This window comes from Gordionus sp. m RMFG-2023, chromosome 2 (assembly GCF_954871325.1).
Source record: "Gordionus sp. m RMFG-2023 chromosome 2, tfGorSpeb1-WG-v2, whole genome shotgun sequence".
Classification (NCBI taxonomy): Eukaryota; Metazoa; Nematomorpha; class Gordioida; order Chordodea; family Parachordodidae; genus Gordionus; species Gordionus sp. m RMFG-2023.
Window position 1 is genome coordinate 26,394,627 of NC_088776.1, and position 20,056 is coordinate 26,414,682.

At 25.7% G+C, this 20,056-nt stretch overlaps 1 protein-coding gene across 1 annotated transcript; it reads left to right on the plus strand.

Moving 5' to 3' along the window:
- Positions 1 to 699: 699 nt before the first annotated feature.
- Positions 700 to 1,914, plus strand: LOC135923660 (transmembrane emp24 domain-containing protein eca-like). Its single transcript, XM_065458527.1, has 4 exons — positions 700 to 877; positions 1,221 to 1,447; positions 1,488 to 1,634; positions 1,676 to 1,914. The coding sequence occupies exons 1-4, from the start codon at positions 730 to 732 to the stop codon at positions 1,823 to 1,825; spliced, it is 672 nt and encodes a 223-aa protein (XP_065314599.1). The 5' UTR covers positions 700 to 729; the 3' UTR covers positions 1,826 to 1,914.
- Positions 1,915 to 20,056: the final 18,142 nt, after the last annotated feature.

Sequence of the window (20,056 nt, forward strand, 5' to 3'; positions counted from 1 at the left end):
GAAATATAATAACCGAACCAAAATACGATAAGATAACACACATTCAGTTTTTTTAATACTAATATATAAGTTTAAATATATTCATTATTCCTTTTCTATAAATATTTACAATATCTAAACATTTCAGGTTACAACCCTTTGTTATTGCATAGATGAGGTATCTATCTTTACGAATGCAAAAATGGGATTGATAAATAATATTGTCATATTACTATTGAAATAAGCAATGGCGTAATATATATAGGACGGAATATTGGAATAAAAATTAATATTTCCCTTTATTACCAGTCGAATAATACAATATTAAACATGTATGTATGTAAAGAAAAATGGTATCTAAATGCAATATCGATCAATTTCAAACAATCTATTAATAAAAACCAATTAGGTTAAATAAAAATATTTATTTTTAACAAAATTAGAAAAGATTTAATAAATAGTGTAATAAAAGTTAATATAAATAAATTAAATTAAAAAAAATAACTACTTGATTTATTTTAACTAGCTTATGCCAAGTATTAGTTCTTAGTTAAAATTAATATGACCTTAAGAAAAATAACAGGAAATAGAATAAAATCACAAAAATATAATATCAATACTTATTTATATCGATATTATTTGATACATCCAATGATATCATTGGATACATCATACCGAAAGAAGTGTTTGTTATTTTATTTTTTATATGATTGGGCTTTTTTTATCGTAATTGCATTATTTTATTGATAAATGACGTGTTCTTTTATTGCTCTTTCTTTAGCGTTATTTTTTAATTTAATAATAATTTTATTGGCAGATAATCCAATATATTTTTATATAGCTGAAACTCAAAAAAAATGCTTTATTGAAGAAATTCCTGATGAAACTAGAGTTGAGGGTAATAATTTCTAATAAATATTACTTTATAACTTATTTACAAGCATTGATTTATTTTTAAAGGATATATCCCTCTTTATTTTAATGTGTTACTAATTACAATTGAATTTAATTTATGTCTTAATTTTGAATTTCTAAAATGTATATGAATAATTCATCAAATTTTTTCTTTTAATTTATTTATAATATAATTGTTATAATTTTACCATCTTCCTTTTTTTTTATATACAGGATATAATAAAATGATTTGGAAATTAAATTTTGAATGATTTATAATGTAAAATTAGCTTAAAATATGACTTTATTTTTGATGAATAAATTATTCAATAATTTTAAAATTTTAGGTATCTACAAAATTGAGGTCATAGATCCCCAAACAAAGAATTTTATTGTGTCTCCTCAAGGTATTGGAATGCATATTCATGTCAATGATCCTGATGGGAAAACAATAATGTCTAAACTCTATAGTTCTGCTGGACAGTTTAGTTTTACATCTGAAACACCTGGTGAGCATGTTATATGTTTGCATTCAAATTCCACTAGACACACATTGTTTGAAAGGCAAGAACTGGTAAAATTATTTTCAACATATTATATCTACAATATTTTAGAAAGTATATCTAAGAATAAACATTGGTGAACACACTATTAATTATGCTGAAGCAACCAAAAAAGAAAAGTATACAGAACTAGAACTAAGAATTCGACAACTTTTGGATCAGTTAATTCAAATTGCCAAAGAACAAAATTATCAAAGGGTTAATTAACCTATTTTGAGTTATATTTCAAATAAATTTAGGTTAGGGAAGAAAAATTTAGAAAGACAAGTGAAAGCACTAATCAACGTGTTTTGTGGTGGTCAATTTCCCAAATATTTGTTCTTGTTATAACAGGAGTATGGCAAATGAAACATTTAAAAAGCTTCTTTGAAGCAAAAAAATTAGTTTAAATTATATTGTAAGTTGTAATTTATTATATTATAATATGTGTATTATATAAATGCGACTGATAATGATGAGTAAAATGAAGAACAAAAAAATTTATTGATTCATCTAATTAGTATTGAGTCTATTACATATATCATTTGCATTATCTATATTAGAATTAGTTTTGGTTTCAAACTCAACAGTCATATCAAGATTTAACATACATAATTTTGCTAAAACTAAATATATAAAAATAAAATAATATTTACTTCTGATTTCCATAAGCTTTAACTTTGTTTCTGCCATTTCATCAAAGCATTTGTCTATACGATTTTGATATTCTTTGTACCAATTTTGATTCATTAGATATAATGCAGACGATTTTTATAAATTGAAATGGATCAATATATTAATACATAAAAACAGGTGTGACTAAAATAAAAATCCCCATAAACTACGAATCCTCAATTATTATACCCAAAAATAAATATAGAATATCTTTAAGATTATTCAGAAAATTTTAATTTTTTGAAAAAGGCTTAATAAGATTAAAGAGATCTACCTTTCTAAATATAAGACTGATCAAAATATACATTTATTATAAGAATATAAACTGTAGTGAAAAATAAACCTTAAACCAGGACAAATGCATGAACAAAAAATTCTTTTATAGTTAAAAGGGTGTGACTAAAATGTGAATCCTTAACTGGGTATGACTAAATACTGTGTTGCTAAAAGCAATTAATCATAATCAATCATAATTTGATTATATAATATCTTTTAAAAAAAAATTTTCAAAAACATTTTTTTTATTTTACATAAATCAATTTTTAATTAAGTAAAAAATTAGATTAAAAATATAAAATAATTTAAAATTCTATTTTTACTTAATATTATTGAAAACAAAATGTATTTACTAGCTTTTTACAACTTAAATTTTATTTTTCAATTACAAAATTTAACAAATTTTGGGCGTTAAATGCATAAATATGAAAATATATTCTTAGGAAACCAGAATAAATATTGGATAGCTTTTTTTGTATTTTGGTGTAAATACATGTGAAAAACCTAAAAATTTAAAAATAGAGGTTTCTTTGACATTTAATTAATGAGTAGGTTTAGAATCGAAATAGCAAGTTTGTAAGGAACATATTGCTGGCGTTATTGATCAAAATCTCTTCATTTTTGGTTTATAAGTGTAAAAAATATTATGATTTGACAGAATGCCAAATTCAAAACCGACCACTTACTAAATTTTGATCGACCAAATTTGGTATTAATATTATTTGAAAAATGATCATTTTTGGTTTATTTATCTATATATACGTGTAAATCATTATCCCAAAAAATATTGTGATTTGATAGATAACCGATTTGAAACTGACCTCATGACTAAATACTGCGTTGCTGGCGCTCTCCATGGTAAATTCTTCATTTTTGGTTTATGAACAACAAGGGTTAAGCATTATCCTAAATAATTTTTTGAAAATATTAAGATTTGACCGAGTGGCGAGCTCAAACCCGACCACTTACTAAATATTTGATAGACTAAATTTGGTAGTAATATTATTTGAAAAATGTTTATTTTTGGTTAATTCATCTATAAATACGTGCAAATCATTATCCCAAAAAATATTTTAAAAATATCGTGATTTGACCGATAACCGATACTGCGTTGCTGGCACTCTCCATGGAAAATTCTTCATTTTTGGTTTATAAGTGAACAATAAGGTGTTAAGCATTATCCTAAATAATTTTTTGAAAATATTAAGATTTGATCGAATGGCAAGCTTAAAACCGACCACTTTAAATATTCGATCGACCAAATTTGGTATTAATATTATTTGGAAAATGATCATTTTTGGTTTATTTATCTATAAATACGTGCAAATCATTATCCCAAAAAATATCGTGATTTGACCGATAACCGATTTGAAACCGAAATACTGCGTTGCTGGCCCTTTCCATGGAAAATTTTTCATTTTTGGTTTATAAGTGAACAATATGGTGTTAAGCAATATTTTAAATATATTTTTTGAAAATATTAAGATTTGACCGAATGCGAGCTCAAAACCGACCACTTACTAAATATTCGATCGACCGAATTTGGTAGTAATATTATTTGGAAAATTTTCATTTTTGGTTAATTTCTCTATAAATACGTGCAAATCATTATCCCAAAAAATATTTTAAAAATATCGTGATTTCACCGATAACTGATTTGAAACCGAAATACTTCATTGCTGGCGCTCTCCATGGAAAATTCTTCATTTTTGGTTTATAAGTGAACAATAAGGTGTTAAGTATTATCCTAAATAATTTTTTGAAAATATTAAGATTTGACCGAATACCGAGCTCAGATAATCTTAATTATAATAAATTTTTAATCTCCAAAAAAAATAATTTCTATAAAAAATCATCCCTCCCCTCACCTCCATCGAAAATTCTTGGGTGCCTGTTATTTTATTAATATTTTTTATATTAGATTAATAGAGAAGCCATCTCCTGAGGGGTCCAGTCGTTTGTGGGAATGGTAAATTATTACCATTGCGGGAAATAGGTGCTCCTTTATATGAATTATTAAGGAAAGGGGTACATTTTGAATGGAAAGAGGAACAAGAGATTGCGTTCAAAACGTTAAAAGAGAGAATTGGGAAAGAGCCCTTTCTGGTGTGTTTTAATAGTGATTTTTAAGTAGTTTTGGCTGTAGATGCATGTAATAGAGGAGTAGGTGGGGCGATGTTGCATCTGATAGATGGAATAGAAAGACATGGTTTATTTTTCTCGAGAGGTAGAAAAGCGATATTCAGTGAGGAGGCTTTGGCTGTGATTTTTGGGTTAGCGAATGTCGCGAATACCTTATAGGTAGGAAGTTTGTTGTTTTTACAGATCATTAGCCCTTGATACATTTATTTAAAAAGGATAACAAAGAGTTTATGTTATCGCCTCGACTTCAGCGATGGTTGTTGTTAGTAGGAAGTTTTGGATTTAAAATATCAAAGAAGAAAAGAGAACCAGATACCCGATACTTTGTCGAGGTTAGGTGCGGGCGAAAGTTTGGATGAATCGGTGGTTTTGAAAATTGATAATCGGGAAGAATGTCTGGTACGTACGGTAATGCGAAGTATAAAGGGTAGCCCAACGACATGGGAAGACATACAAAAGTTTACAAGGAAGAGAATTACCGGTAGTTAAATTATGCCTAATGGGAAAAAGATCATGGAAAGATGATGATAAAGTTTTCAAAAATATTGAAACAGAATTAACTGCAGTAGACGATTGTATTATGAAGGGACCCCGAGCTGTTATACCCCGGCGATTGAGGGAAAAAATTTTGAGTGTTATACATGCGGGTCATCAAGGAGTTACTCGTATGAAACATTGGGGAAGAGAATAGTATGGTGGCCGCGAATGAATGAGGATATTGATAAATTGGGAAAGGAATGTGAGATTTACAATGCATGGTCTGACATGCCCTGTAAGGATAAAAGTAGTACATGGCCAAAAGTTGTAGAACCAGGAGAGAGGGCTCATGTTGATTTTTTCGAATATGAAGGAAAGAAATATAAATTAAGTGTAGATGCGTTCTCCAAATGGATAGAATTTGAAGAAGTTCATGGGTTAACGGCGAATATTGTGATCAAACATTTTAAGAAACTATGGTCGAATTTTGGTATTCCGAAAACTGTGGTATCGGATGGTGGACCAGCTTTTATCGGTGAAGAATTCAAGAGATTCTGTGAGAAAACGGGTGTATATCATGTGTTAGCGCCGCCGTATCATCCCAGTTTCAATAAACCTGCGGAACGGACGGTAGCGACGGTTAAAGGATGATTGAAGAAGACAAAAGGTGGAAAAGGAGAAATATGGGTGAAGCATTTGTATAATAATAATGCGATGTGTAAAAATGGTTTGTTTCCAGCCGAAAAAATAATAGGTCGGAAAGGTAAGGATGTTTTTGGATTTGTTAATACCCAGTAAAATTACTGTAAATAGCTTTAGCTACTGGTTGCATAATCTAATTTTTTTTAATTGTAAATTATTTATAAGACATTAATTTAAATTTACACTGCAATATTTTTTAATAAAATCACGATCTTGTGATGTAAATCTACACAATTCTAATTCATCACATAATAAATCGAAATCCAAAGGCATTTCATTTATAAATGATAATATTTTAGATAAAGATGTATAAAAAGAACCCCATCTTGTTACAATGGGATATAGCAGCTGAGAATGTAATCTCTTTTTAATTTGCTCAGCTGGTGGCCCAGATTTGTTTAGTGTCCACAAACGTTGACATTTAGATATAGCAACCTTATACACTTTCCTATAATCCTCATTTTTTAAAAGTATTTTATTACATCTTGTGTTGCCACTAATTTTAATATGTGTCAGGAACATCTTCGATGACTGGGAAGGTAGTCGAAGTCATTTATATTACAATTGGTTATCCCAGAGGAAGACATTATATCTTCTAGAAATGTATTTAATATCTGAATCATTATTTTCCTCCATTAAAGAAGATGGGCAGCTAAATATTCTAAGAAAATTAAAATATAAAGTAAATTAGTTAGGCATATCGAAACGCTTTTGAAAAATTGGTAGCATTATCTGTTGTTATACATATATTTTTATTTTGAAGTGGTATTCGTATTCCTTAAAAATAGCAGTTAATGCTTAGTTGATCACGTCATATGTACGCCTACCTTGTGGTCTTTGGCAGGCTAAAATAGCTGAACAACAGACTTTTGTTCCATATAAAGATACTAGTATCAAAAAAGTGTATCATTAAATTAATTTACTTAAGATATATCCTTGTATATTTAATATTATTATGTACCACATCGCTTTCATTATCATAATCAACTAATCCGATTGGAAATTATAGTAGATGTTACATGGTATTTTTGAAATCCTCCAATATTAAAAAATAGGTTTATTTATTCCGAAGGAAATGAAAATCTATTAATTCACATTTACACAATTCAAAAAAATAAATTTAATTTAAAATAAATTTATCGCAACATATTAAAAATAAAATGAATTATTTGAATATATTATTTAGATTTATACATACATATTTTTAAAAGTAACTAGTTACTTTTTGCAGTTACATTGGTAAAAATATAACTAGTTACAGTTACTAGTTACAATTTTTAAAATATAACTAGTTAGACTTATTTTTTTAGCAAAAATGTAACTAGTTACTTTAACAACACTAAAAATGATATTATCTTTTTTTAACCCTTAGTTGCACACAGTCATATTAAACGATATTATTTAAAATTCTTTCGATATTTTTGTCTGAATATTTTAATAACTAAACATTTTTAGGTAAAATAAGTGTGTTAAATTAATTTTTTGTAGAGTAGTTCATGAGTTGTAAAGGTTTTTTGGATCTTGGGGTCTGCACAAACACCACCTAGTCTTCCGCGTATTTTTTTTATCTGTTTTGGTAATGATCTGTGATATTATTTAAAGCCGAATATTATGCTTTTGGCTGTTGTGGGACACATTTGGGATAAAAAAAGTTGAACACGAATACAAATAAATATCGGTGATCTATATTCATATTCAAGCTATAATGTTTTCAAACGTTCAAGCATGATTGCAAAATAAAGTTAGCCAAACAATCTAATGCGGTTTTGTTACATTATAGGAATTAATAAATTAAAATATTTTGGTTATTGAATAGTAATATGTTTTAATTTATATAACGTACATTCATTATGTTTATTCAAATTATATTTTTGTTTTTATTTTTATAACTTAACCTTTTTAATATTGTATTCTAATTTTAGTTTATAAGAATATATATATAGGTTGTTATTACTCTATATTAAATAAAAAAATTATTTATTATAGGTCCATCCTTCTTTCTCCTCAGGTTTCATAACACAGACCAGCATTATAATGAAGCAAAATATTTAAATTTATTATTGAATTACATTAAAATTTTAACAAAATATATATAAAAATCAAAATCAAATTTGTAAACTTTTATAAACATTTAGGACAAAATATTTCAAGTTCTTTGTATTTTTTTATTATATCTCATTCGGATAAGTTATCTACACAATTGCCAAAGATAAAATATAACTTTAAATTATAATTTAGTTAGTGGTAGAAAATACTTGGGGTTTAGCAAGCTCCACTAACGCTCGCTTTGCTAATCATTATTTAAATAATATCTAGACATCATAAATGTTTGTAAATTTGGTTATAAATGTTTGTAAAAATCACATATTAAGATAATTCAAAATTTTTTAAAAAATTTTTGTCATACAAACATTTTCCAAATTTGATATACAAAATTTATAATAGATAAATAATTCTAAATATTTATAAAATATAGATGGACAATTTAAGTTTAAGATAAATTTATATATCCTAGTGTCTTAAATTTTAAAATGGTATCCACTGATCAACTTCTCCAGTCTATTCTTTTCAACTGCCAATCCCCTAAAAAGTTTTAAATGGTATATCATTTCTAATACCAAAATTTTTAAACTAAAATCAAGTTAAAAAAAGAATATTATCAGATTAATTTACACTAGACACTAGAGTTTTAGAACTTTTTTCTAATATAAAAATTTTTTTCTATGCTTAAAGCAAAGTTTGTAAATCTTTTTCAAATTTGTATATATCTCGTGGATTAAAATAGAATGACCAATACATAAATATATATTTTTTTAATATTTCTACATTTAAAGCAAAGAATTATAAAAAAATAATGGCAATGGAAATCTCTCTATCAGGACAAAGGTTTTAGAAATTCTTCAAAAACTTTTAACTAGCTTCATAACAAAGTTTTTAAAAATTTTAGTGAAATAGAATAGCAGTGTTAATTTAATACTAGCCCCGATAGTTTTAGAACTTCTTTCCAATATCATGAACCTTTTACTGGGCTCAAAACATAAATATATAAATTTTTTATATTTCTACATTTTACGCGTGGGTTAAAGAATAATGTCACTAAAAATTTCTTTATGAACTCAAATGCTTTTAAACATTTCTAGTATCAAAAAGATTAAACTAGGCTTAAAACAGAGTTTTAAAAAATTTGCATTTTTTTTTCTCGAGGAATAAAATATAATGACAGGCTAATTTATTGCTAAACTCAGTGGTTTTAGAACATCCTTTCTAAGTATCAAAAACTTTTAACTCAACATAAAACAAATTTTTGAAAAATTTATATATTTATTTTTCCTCGTGGAGTGAAATATAGTAAAAGTGCCAATTTATTACTAGACCCAAAGGTTTTAGATCATATTTCTACAAAAACTTTTTCGAGGCTTTTAAAACAAAGTTTTAAAAATTTTTCAGTTTTTTTCCTCGAGGACTAAAGTTTTATGTCAGTATGAATTTATTACCAATCCCAGAAGTTTAAAACATCTTTTAGTATCAAAAACTTTTAACTAGGCTTAAAACAAAATTTTTTAAAATTTTCATAATTTTTTTCCCTCATGGACTAAAATTTAAAATCATTGCCAATTACCAGACCCTAGAACATCTTTATAGTATCAAGATCTTTTAACTAGGCTTAAAACAAAATTTTTAAAAAATTTTATAAATCTTTTCCTCATGGGGTAAAATATAGTGGCAGTGCTAATTTATTATTAGACCCAATGGCTTTAGAACATCTTTTTAGTATCAAAAACTTTTAACTATAATTAAAATAAATTTAAAAAATAAATTTAATAATTTTTTTCTTGTGGAGAAAAAGATAAGAGCCGTGCCAATCTCTACCCAAAGGTTTTTAAACATCCTTTTAATATTAAAAACTTTTAACTAAGCTTAAAACAATTTTTTTATAAATTATCATAATTTTAAAATCGTGAAGTATAATATGATGGCAGTGCTAGTTTATTCTAGTCCCAAAGGTTTTAGAACATCTTTCTAGTATCAAAAACTTTTAACTAAGCTTAAAACAAAGTTTTAAAATTTTTCATTATTTTTTTTACTTTGTAGACTAAAATTTAATGTCAGTGCCAAATTATTACTAGACCAAGAAGTTTACATCTTTCTAGTATCAAAAACTTAAAAATAGGCCTAGAGCAAAATTTGAATCTAGTAATATACAATGACAGTGCCAATTTATTACTAGACTCTGGGGTTAGAATTTCTTTCTAATATCAAAAACTTTTAACTAAGCTTAAAGCATAGTTTTAAAAAAATTTCAATTTGTTTTCTTGTGGATTAAAATATAATGGCAGTGCTAATTTATTACTAGACCCCATCGGTTTCAGAATTGCTTCCTAGTATCAAAAACCTTTTACTAGACTTAAAACAAAGTTTTAAAAAAATTTCTTTATTTCCTCGTGGAATAAAATATTATGCAGTGCCAATTTATTATTTTTAGAACATCTTTCTAATATCAAAAATTCTAAACCCAAATTGAAACAAACTGTTAGATATGTCGATATAAAATTTAATTTATATCTTTAGGCGAGATTTTATTTTTAATTTATATTAATATTTTATTATATCGTCGCAATTTATATTTTTTGTTAAATCTTTTTTGTTGTTTCTTAAATTAAAAAATTAATTTATATCGTTTTATATTTTCGCTAAAATTGACAATTTATATTTTTTGTTAATATATAAAGAACATATTTTTGTTAAAAAAGGAAGGACATGTGAATATATTTTGTAAAACTTTGATTGATGAATAAAAATAAAGAAAATACATCATGGATTATTGACCAAAAAAAACTAAATATAAATTCTAAATCAAAAATTTTTACTAATTCAGCACAAACTAATTTAATTTTCTTCATATTTTGTTGACCCCTGAACCGATCCGGCAAGTAGACTTATTGGGTCGACCCAGCAAGCCGACCCATAGGTCATTAAGCCCATTAGGTCAAGTCGTGTCTGATCTCTGGCTAAAATATGGGTTGAGTCAGTTTTAAGGTGGGTTTTTGGCTCAAACTTGCTGGGTTTTCTGGCAGGCCAACCCGACCCATCAATTTAACAATATTATTTTACATAAAGATTTAAGAAAGGTTCAAAACTATTTTATAATAATGGCATTTTCACTCAATTTAACTTATTTTTACATTAGTTTGTTGTTCGAATTTTTGACGATAAATCATCGAAAATAATATTTCTATAATTTTTAAGAACAGTTGTTAAATGATTTCAAAGCTCCAGTACCAATAAATATAAGGGCTATGACTGCTACTAACACCTGTGATATTTAGTGAAAAAACTAAATATCACACCCTCGTCTCGTTTATTAATTATGTTTAACACCATATGCCGGCGATATTTAAAACAAAGATGTGAACCCTTCGACAAATTAAAACCTCCAGGTCCGGTTACAGGAATAAAATTTGAAAAGACCCAGGTCCAGGGTTCGGGTCCGGGTTCAGGGAACATAAAAATAATGACTCAAAATAATATTTTTTTAAAATTATTTATTATTATACTTCAATATATACATATTCATAATTTACAAACGAAAAATATAAAAATGAAATAATTTATATTTTAAATGATTTATTCTCGCACAATCATAATATCTTCTAAAATATCATCCTTGAGATTTCCACATAAATTAGACATTATATATTTCAAAGATGAAAATTCACGTTCTACCCTTACATTAAATAGATAGTTATCTTTATAAATATTGTATCTGTGTCGCCGGTATATCCATGAAAATTCTAGATAAGATATATAATTCTGAATATATTGAAGAATTTTCTTCCCAAAATTTTAAAATATTTATATCCTTTTTATTCTCTTAACTTTTGAGTAGTGTTGTTAAACTACCTATCTTTAGTTAAGCAGAAAACAGCGTAGCCATATTTTAACCAAAAATATTCTAATCAATGAAGTTGATGCTCAACTTAGAAGCTTAATTCAATTTTTTTAGGCTAAAAGCTTGACTAAGACACAATAGAGATGGTCAAAGTTAAGTAATTTAACAACACTACTTCTGAGAACTTTACTATTAAAGATGCAATAGGCATTTTTTGATTCTCCTTTCTATCTGATGATAATTTTATATTTTTTTTCTATCTAAAAGTAAAATTTCAAGATCATCAATGTTGCTATCATTATTATTATCATCATTACAACCAATAGGTATTGTGGTAGCCTCCAATATATTGTAAATAATGGAGATTTGCTTATGCCATAAATCCTTAAGATGGTCTTTAGCCATTTGTTTTTTCTCAATACTCAATAAAACTTGATATCGCGGGTCTAAATATATAGAAACGTATACAACACTATTTTGCAAATATTGTTGCTCTCGAATTTTATTTTTTCTAATATTTCATATAAAAAGGACTGTAAATTTTTTAAAATCTGGCATCTAGTCCATATGCCTTAAAATCAATTAAACATAATTGTTCTGATAATCTTAATATTTAAAGGAACTAATACACTAGTAAGGATCTTTATTTGGAACCAATCATCTTCCGACAGACTTCACATGCTCCTATAATAAAATCATTACAGAAATCTTTCAAACTTAATCGTTCTAGCATCATACAAATTGAGGACCAACGTGTTGGTTATTATCATTTAAATTAGAATATTATTACTTGTACTACAAAATAATTCACTTTCAAAATAATCAACGTATTTCTATAACATAGTATATTAATAAATTTACATGATAAAATATTATTATACTGGGAAAAAATTTATGATATCAATCTCTAAATAAAATGGAAGTCCAGGAAGAAAATTGGAAGAAAAAAGAGAAGATAAAATAAATGATTCCTTAAAAAAATTAATAAAATTATAAAAAGTTTATATTATTTTTTAAAAAAATATTTTATTTTTAAAATTTTTTATGACACTTAGAACCCCCCCCCCTTGGACCCTGCACTAAAAAGGGTTCAGGGTCCGGGTTTGGGTTCACATCCCTGATTTAAAATCATCCATTTAATAAAAAAAATGGATTTTATTTTTAAAGTTATTGAATTATGCATAATGTTTATAAATAATTAATCAATTAGCAATATAGTTTTAATTTATCATATACAGATTCTTTAAGTACATTCAAATATTTTTTTATATATTAAATCTAAATAATAGACTATCGCTTGTTAGAACAAAATTTTTTTATTCTACTTTTCTGCTATAAATTTACTGGGTGAACAATTTTTTTAGAATCTAATTTAAATATGACATGCAGATATTTTATGCTATTCTAAATTTTAATTTAATTCAGTCCAAATGTTATCAATTTTATAAGCTAATTTCAGGTTTAGTTAATAGATTTTATAATATATTAAACAAATATTTTACTTCATGATAAGAAACTTTATCCATATTAAGTTATGCAATTAAATATATTTTTAATATTGTATAAAGTCTGTTATTGACATCAATATGAGGTAGATAAGGTTGATCCAATTATAAGCGATGGAAATTGTTTTTTCAGGTATTTTATTAATAACACTTAAATCTATTCTTGTCTTGTGCTTCACTGGGGAAACAAACAATTAAGTGGCTTCCACCACCCAAAAGAGGGCGTATCCAGTGCAGTGGATTTACATCCACTGTTTGGCAGTAATTTACCCTACTGTCAGGGCCCGTTTAATTTAAGAGAGCTTACGGTATCTCTTGTGGATAAAGCTGGTATCCACTAAGTTGATAAAGATATATTTTAATAGTAGGGTAAGAATTAGAAATTTATATTTAGTAAGAAAAAAAAAGAAGGTGTTATTAAATATATGTATATAAGAAATAAATAAGTAATAGGATATAGGTAATAGAAGTAGAATAAAAGGAAAAAAATTGGTAATTTGAGAAAAGATTTTTATATTAAATTGAGAAAAAATAAGATTTAGTATTTGTTAAGTAAAAGAAAAAGAAAGCAGATGATTTGATAAATTGATAGAAGAGAAGAAAAAAAGCTGACAATTTTGTTTAAGATTAAAAAATAACATGATGAATATAATGTTATTAAGATTAAGGTTAATTTATTGTAAGGTAATTAAAAAAAATAAGACTAAAAAAGGGGGGGGTAATGAAGGTATAAATTATTATATTATAAAAATAATAATAATTAAAGGAATTGATAAGGTTTTGAGAAATAGTGGTTAATAGATAAAAGAGATAGGAAGAGAAAAAATGAGATTATATTAAATATTTGAATATACTTGGTTATCTTCTTAATTTCAGGTTATGGAAGACAAATGTGAGTATAAAAAATTGTAATGTAAGTACTGACAAAATTTTGAGTATTTTCAAAGATAAATACACAAGTTGAGTGTTTTGTAGGGAAAATTTCATTAATGTGTAATTGATTATGTGAGATGAAGATTGATAAGGTAATCTAAAATAAAGAAAGGATTAAGTGAAATTTGAATTATTATTTTGTTTATATCATTTATTTCATTCATATTCAGAAAGTTGAGGGAATATTGTTAATATCAATTTAACATCATCCATTTTTCAGGAGACGATTTTTTGTTTTCGCCCATTTCGAATTATTTTTTTTAAAATCAAATCTATTCTAAATATTATTATAGATGTCTTAGCTAGGAAATAAGCAATGATGAGGGACATCATGGAATGACAGGACTGTTTTGATATCCTTTATGCTCCAAGAAAAACATATCAAATTCTTTAGCGAATTCATAGGAGATAACACAATAGATTACATTGTGAAAAACAAAATGTAATAGCACGTGGGCTACATATACTGAGATTTCCTGTGCGGCTACATTGCTTAAAACAAACATCTTCATTTTTTTAAATGACAAATGGCTTTTATTTCATCAATTATTCATTATTCCTAAAATAAATAAATTTATTGGTTGAAGAAATTTAAATTATCATTATAGTATAGTTTTATCCTGTAAATAATATATTATCAATTCATTTATAAACATATATGCCTGAACAATTTGTTATATTTTAATAAAAAGTAGTATTTAGTTAACTAATTGTATTCGTGCATAAAATTATATTTGTTGTAGCCTATTTTTATCATGTAAATAATATATTATTAATTCATTTCAATAATAGTTTATTAAAAATTATTGTTTAACTCTTCAAATCAGGTGGAAAACCTACATAAGGGGCGTCGCTAGATTATACAATTTTATCCCCATGCCCCCCAATATGCCCGGTGTAGCGTGAGTAATTAACTCCCCTTATCACATACCTCTGAGTTAAGTAATAACTATGATAGATTAACTCCCCCTTTGATAAATAGTGTTAAGGATGGAGTTGATTAGTAACAAAGATATTAATTACAATGTAAATTGATAGGGAGAGTTATATGATCATGCAGTTTTTTTAATATTGCTGAAATTCTTGTAAATTTAATTTTTGATATTAAATTTGATTTTCGAATTTAAATTTTGAATCGAATTTTAATTTTATTTATCTAATTTGTGAAATTAGACATCCTATTCAAAAAGTAACTTATTCACGTAAAAAGTAAAATATTTTATTATTTTAATATAAAAATATTAAATAATGAATCTCGATGTTATCAATGATATTTATAATTACCTAAAATGCAAAACCTACCCAAACTCCTATGTCGGCGATCATGGCTTAAAAAGAAACCTTAGAGTCAAATGTGCCAAGTTTTTCTTAGAGAATGACAAATTATACCATCACCTACATAATGCTGAAATTATCTCACTCTTTAGCCAACAACATAGGCGTAGCCATGATTTTCATGAGGGGGGAAAAATTAAAAAATTACTGGGGGCTTCGCCCCCAAACCCCCTTTTGTGCGGGACTTCGGCCCGCTTTTCCCCGGCCTTCGGCCGGGTTACTTTAGTCTATATATAGTCATAAATATTTTTACAAATTTTAATAAAAAAAATAAGCCTGGAACAAATATGAAAAATATTTTTATTAGTTTATATAAAATAAAAATATAATAAATTACTTGTATTGTATATACCTTAATATAAAAGCATGGTAATAATTTATTCCAAACAATTATAAGTAATTTATTTATAAAAAGTAAGTAGACATATAGTTGATTTTACTCTATTATATAGAATTAGTTATAAAATACTAGGTAAAATTCCACTTTTACAGACATATTTGACGGTTAGAGAATATATTACAGTTAATAATTTAACATATTTTACTAATCAATGCTCTTGATATAGGGCCATCCGGGTTTAGGGCCGGGTTTAGAGAAGAGAAGAGAAGATAGCAACAATTTGCATTTAATTATTTAACGCCATCTATTTATTTTAAGTAAAAATGATATTTAAATTTAATCTTCATATTATTCATCCCACAATGTCTTCAAAAGATATTTTCTGATGTCCTTATCAACATTTTATAGTTTTCTGTAAAATATATTATTCACTATATTGGTAAAAATTACTTGATTGTCATTTGATAATTAGATATACTGTAAATCTACGACATATAATATTCCACTGTTTGTATTGTGCTTTAATATTTTTTTAATTTATGGTTTGATTTTATCAATAGTTTTAAAATTATATTTTACTTTTATTTAGATTAATAAATTAAAATTACTCACTTTATAAAAAATTATATTTGATATATTATATTATTTAGTAATTTTATGGATCTATTATTAATAATTATAATACATTTCACTTCTGTCTTAAGACTTATCTTTGGCTTATATTCCATTTATTAAAAAACATTTTTGGTTCATTTTATATATTTATAAATTTATTTTCCCAAAAATCTATAAATTATGATGAATAGTTTTATAAAAAAATATCAACTTTTACATTCTTTCTTTTAAATTATTATTTAAGATATATGCATACATATTTGAGGGTCAGGGAGTGGGGGGAGAACTAAGGGGAATATTTTTTATTAGCTAAAAATGATATTTACAAAAAGTGATAAATTTCTGAAGGGGAAGAGGAAATTTCCCCTTGCCCCCCCCTGGCTACGCCTATGGCCAACAACAACAACTTTTAGGCTCATTCCATGGAGGATGTGAGACAAATCTCACAGAAATGTCATTATCAGGTAACTTTGAAATCAACAAGACATATGATAAACTAGTTGAAAGGTATATTTAAACTATTTATAACATAATTTTATAAACTGTTTTAAGTATTATTTCTAAATTTTTATGAATATTACTGATAAATTCCACAATTTATAAGCTAGGATACAGTACTCAATATAAATTTCTCTTTCAATTAATAGAATATTGTTTTAAAATATAGCCTGATATCACCCAAAAAGATTGCAACACTTTTAAAATGTACTTTAACATAATCAGATAGTAAATATTGCTCTTATAAGCTAGGATACAGTACTCAATATAAAATTCTCTTTCAATTAATAGAATATTGTTTTAAAATATTGCTTAAATTTAGCGTGATATCACCCAAAAAGCTTGCAACACTTTTAAAATGTACTTAAACATAATCAGGTAGTAAATATTGCTCAGTTTTAACCTGATATGAATAGGAAGGATATATAGGTGTACAAGATCAGGGTAGTAATATTTTTTAAAAATTTGTTATTATTTAATTATCAAATTTAGATGACCAATTTATTGTGGAAGCAATAATACCAAAAAAAATTGGTGAACTTTTTCTGCCCACAACAAGGAACTGGAAGATATATTACTCTAAACGGTTCAATTTCGAAGTAATTGGACGTTATCCCAAGATAAAATGTGGTATATTAAAAGAGATTTTCACAACCGATCATATTGTGGGTGATGGGAACTGTTTTTTTAGGTTAGTATCTATATATAATATTTAATTATTTACCATATTTATAGGTGTATAAGTCAAGAGATATCAAATATCCAGGAAAATTATAATTACCTTAGGAAGGAATGCATTCTTTTTATGAGGAGCGAAGATTTCAAATTGGAAATGGGAAAATTTATAGGATATCCTGTAGAGCAGTGGCGTAGCTAGGAATTTTTCTTAGAGGGGGTCCATACATAAAAAATTTTGGGGGCTTCGCCCCCAGACCCCTTTAACGGGCCTTCGGCCCTTTGCCCGACCTTCGGCCGGGTTTATCTTAAAAATCATAACCACATCTTCGACAATATATAATAAATATATTTTTTAAATGCATGAATAATATGTTATTCTTTATAATAATACTACCCATAATAATTTCAATAGTAATATAATATCCTTCCACAAAATCCAGAAAAATATAAATATTAATGGTATTTATTTGATATAAAGTCACTTTTAAGTCTTTTGAACGTATAATCTAAAAAAAAAATTTGCTCTGGGAGGGGTCCAAACCCGAAAACCACCCCCGTAGCTACGCCACTGCTGTAGAGGAATACCTTGACAGAAATGTTATGGGAAACGGTGTCTGGGCAACTGAGGTAGAAATATTATCTATGGCCACATTGTTACAGACAAATATATTAATCTATACCCAATATAAGTGGGCTTATTATTCGCCCATGAAATTTTTTAATAATATTAAAATATTTAAAGAAAATATTTATTTATGCAATGTAAATAACAATCATTTTGTTAGAAATATATCAATGTGATCTATTCTAATATTTTTATTCCATTATATTTATTGCAATTTAGTTGAAAGATGATAATCGATAAGTATCTTTTTGTTAAATGTTATTGTACTCTATATTTTTATTAATAGTTATTTTTATAAAAAGTACAATAGTTTGACATCCTTTTTTAAGTTGAAATCTATTCAATTACAAATTTAAATTATATTTATTGCATTTTATATTAATTGCAATTTAGTTGAAAGATGATAATTGGTAAGTATTTTTTATTAAATGTCATTGTACTCTATAATTTTATTAATAGTTATTTATATAAAAAGTACAATAGTTTGACATCCTTTTTATAAGTTGAATTCTATTCAATTGCAAATTTAAATTATATTTATTGCATTTTATATTTTTTTATATTAATTGCAGTTTAGTTGAAAGATGATAATTGGTAAGTCTTTTTGTTAAATGTCATTGTACTCTATATTTTTATTAATAGTTATTTTTATAAAAAGTACAATAGTTTGACATCCTTTATATAAGTTGAAATCTATTCAATTGCAAATTTAAATTATATTTATAGCATTTTATATTTTTTTTAATACTTCATCTTTTTCTTAAATGTTATTCAATTGCGAATTTATACAATATATTTATTGCATTTTATATTTTTTTATTAATAGTTATTTTTATAAAAAAGCAACAATAGTTAGCCAGCTTTTTGATGAGTTAAGTCCTATTCAATTGCTAATTTATATTATATAGCTTTTTATATTTTTTATTAATAGATATTTTTATAAAAAGTACGATATTGAATCATTTGATGAATGATATGTAATTTATGTTTAAACATGAATAAATTTAACCTACCATGTGTATATAGATTTCAATCAAACTTTTTTAAAGTTATGCTATGACGTTTTCGACGTTAAATTATTTATAGGTATATCAGAAATTAAAATATTATCTATCTCATAAATTTCAATATTAGAAAAATCACTTATAAGAGTCAATATGCTAAACATATAAACTTTAAGCATCACCTGTCAGTCATAAGTGTTAATATTGCAATATATAAACTTTTATCATTGCACGTAAGTCATAAATGTCAGTATTACTAAATTATAGAAACTTTTTAACATTACATGTCAGTCATTAATGTCAATATTACTAAATAATAGAAATTTTTAACATTATATGTCAGTCATAAATGTCAGTATTACTAAATAATATAAACTTTTAACATTACATGTCAGTCATAAATGTCAGTATTACTAAATAATGAAACTTTTAACATTACATGTCAGTCATAAATGTCAGTATTACTAAATAATAGAAACTTTTAACATTACATGTCAGTCATAAATGTCAGTATTACTAAATTTTATAATGATATTTTAATAAAATATTATTATAACGTCAATCATAAATGTCAGTATTATTAAAGGGAGTTAATTTAAATTAAGTTAAAATATCACACTAAATTTTATAATGATATTTTATTATAACGTCAATCATAAATGTCAGTATTACTAAAGGGAGTTAATTTAAATTTAAGTTAAAATATCACGTTACACCGGCTTTCGGCCGGGTTTTATATTAGTATATTATACATTTTTAAAATTTGTTAACTCTGAACAATTATTCTAAATTTAATATTTTGTCATTTATTATATTATGCATACAAAATAAACTGGAAATAATTAAAGCAAAACAAGACATTTCTAAAAATAATATTTTTTAATACAAAATCTATTTATTACAGTATAAAATATTTTATATTGCTGATATAAAAAAAAATTGCGTC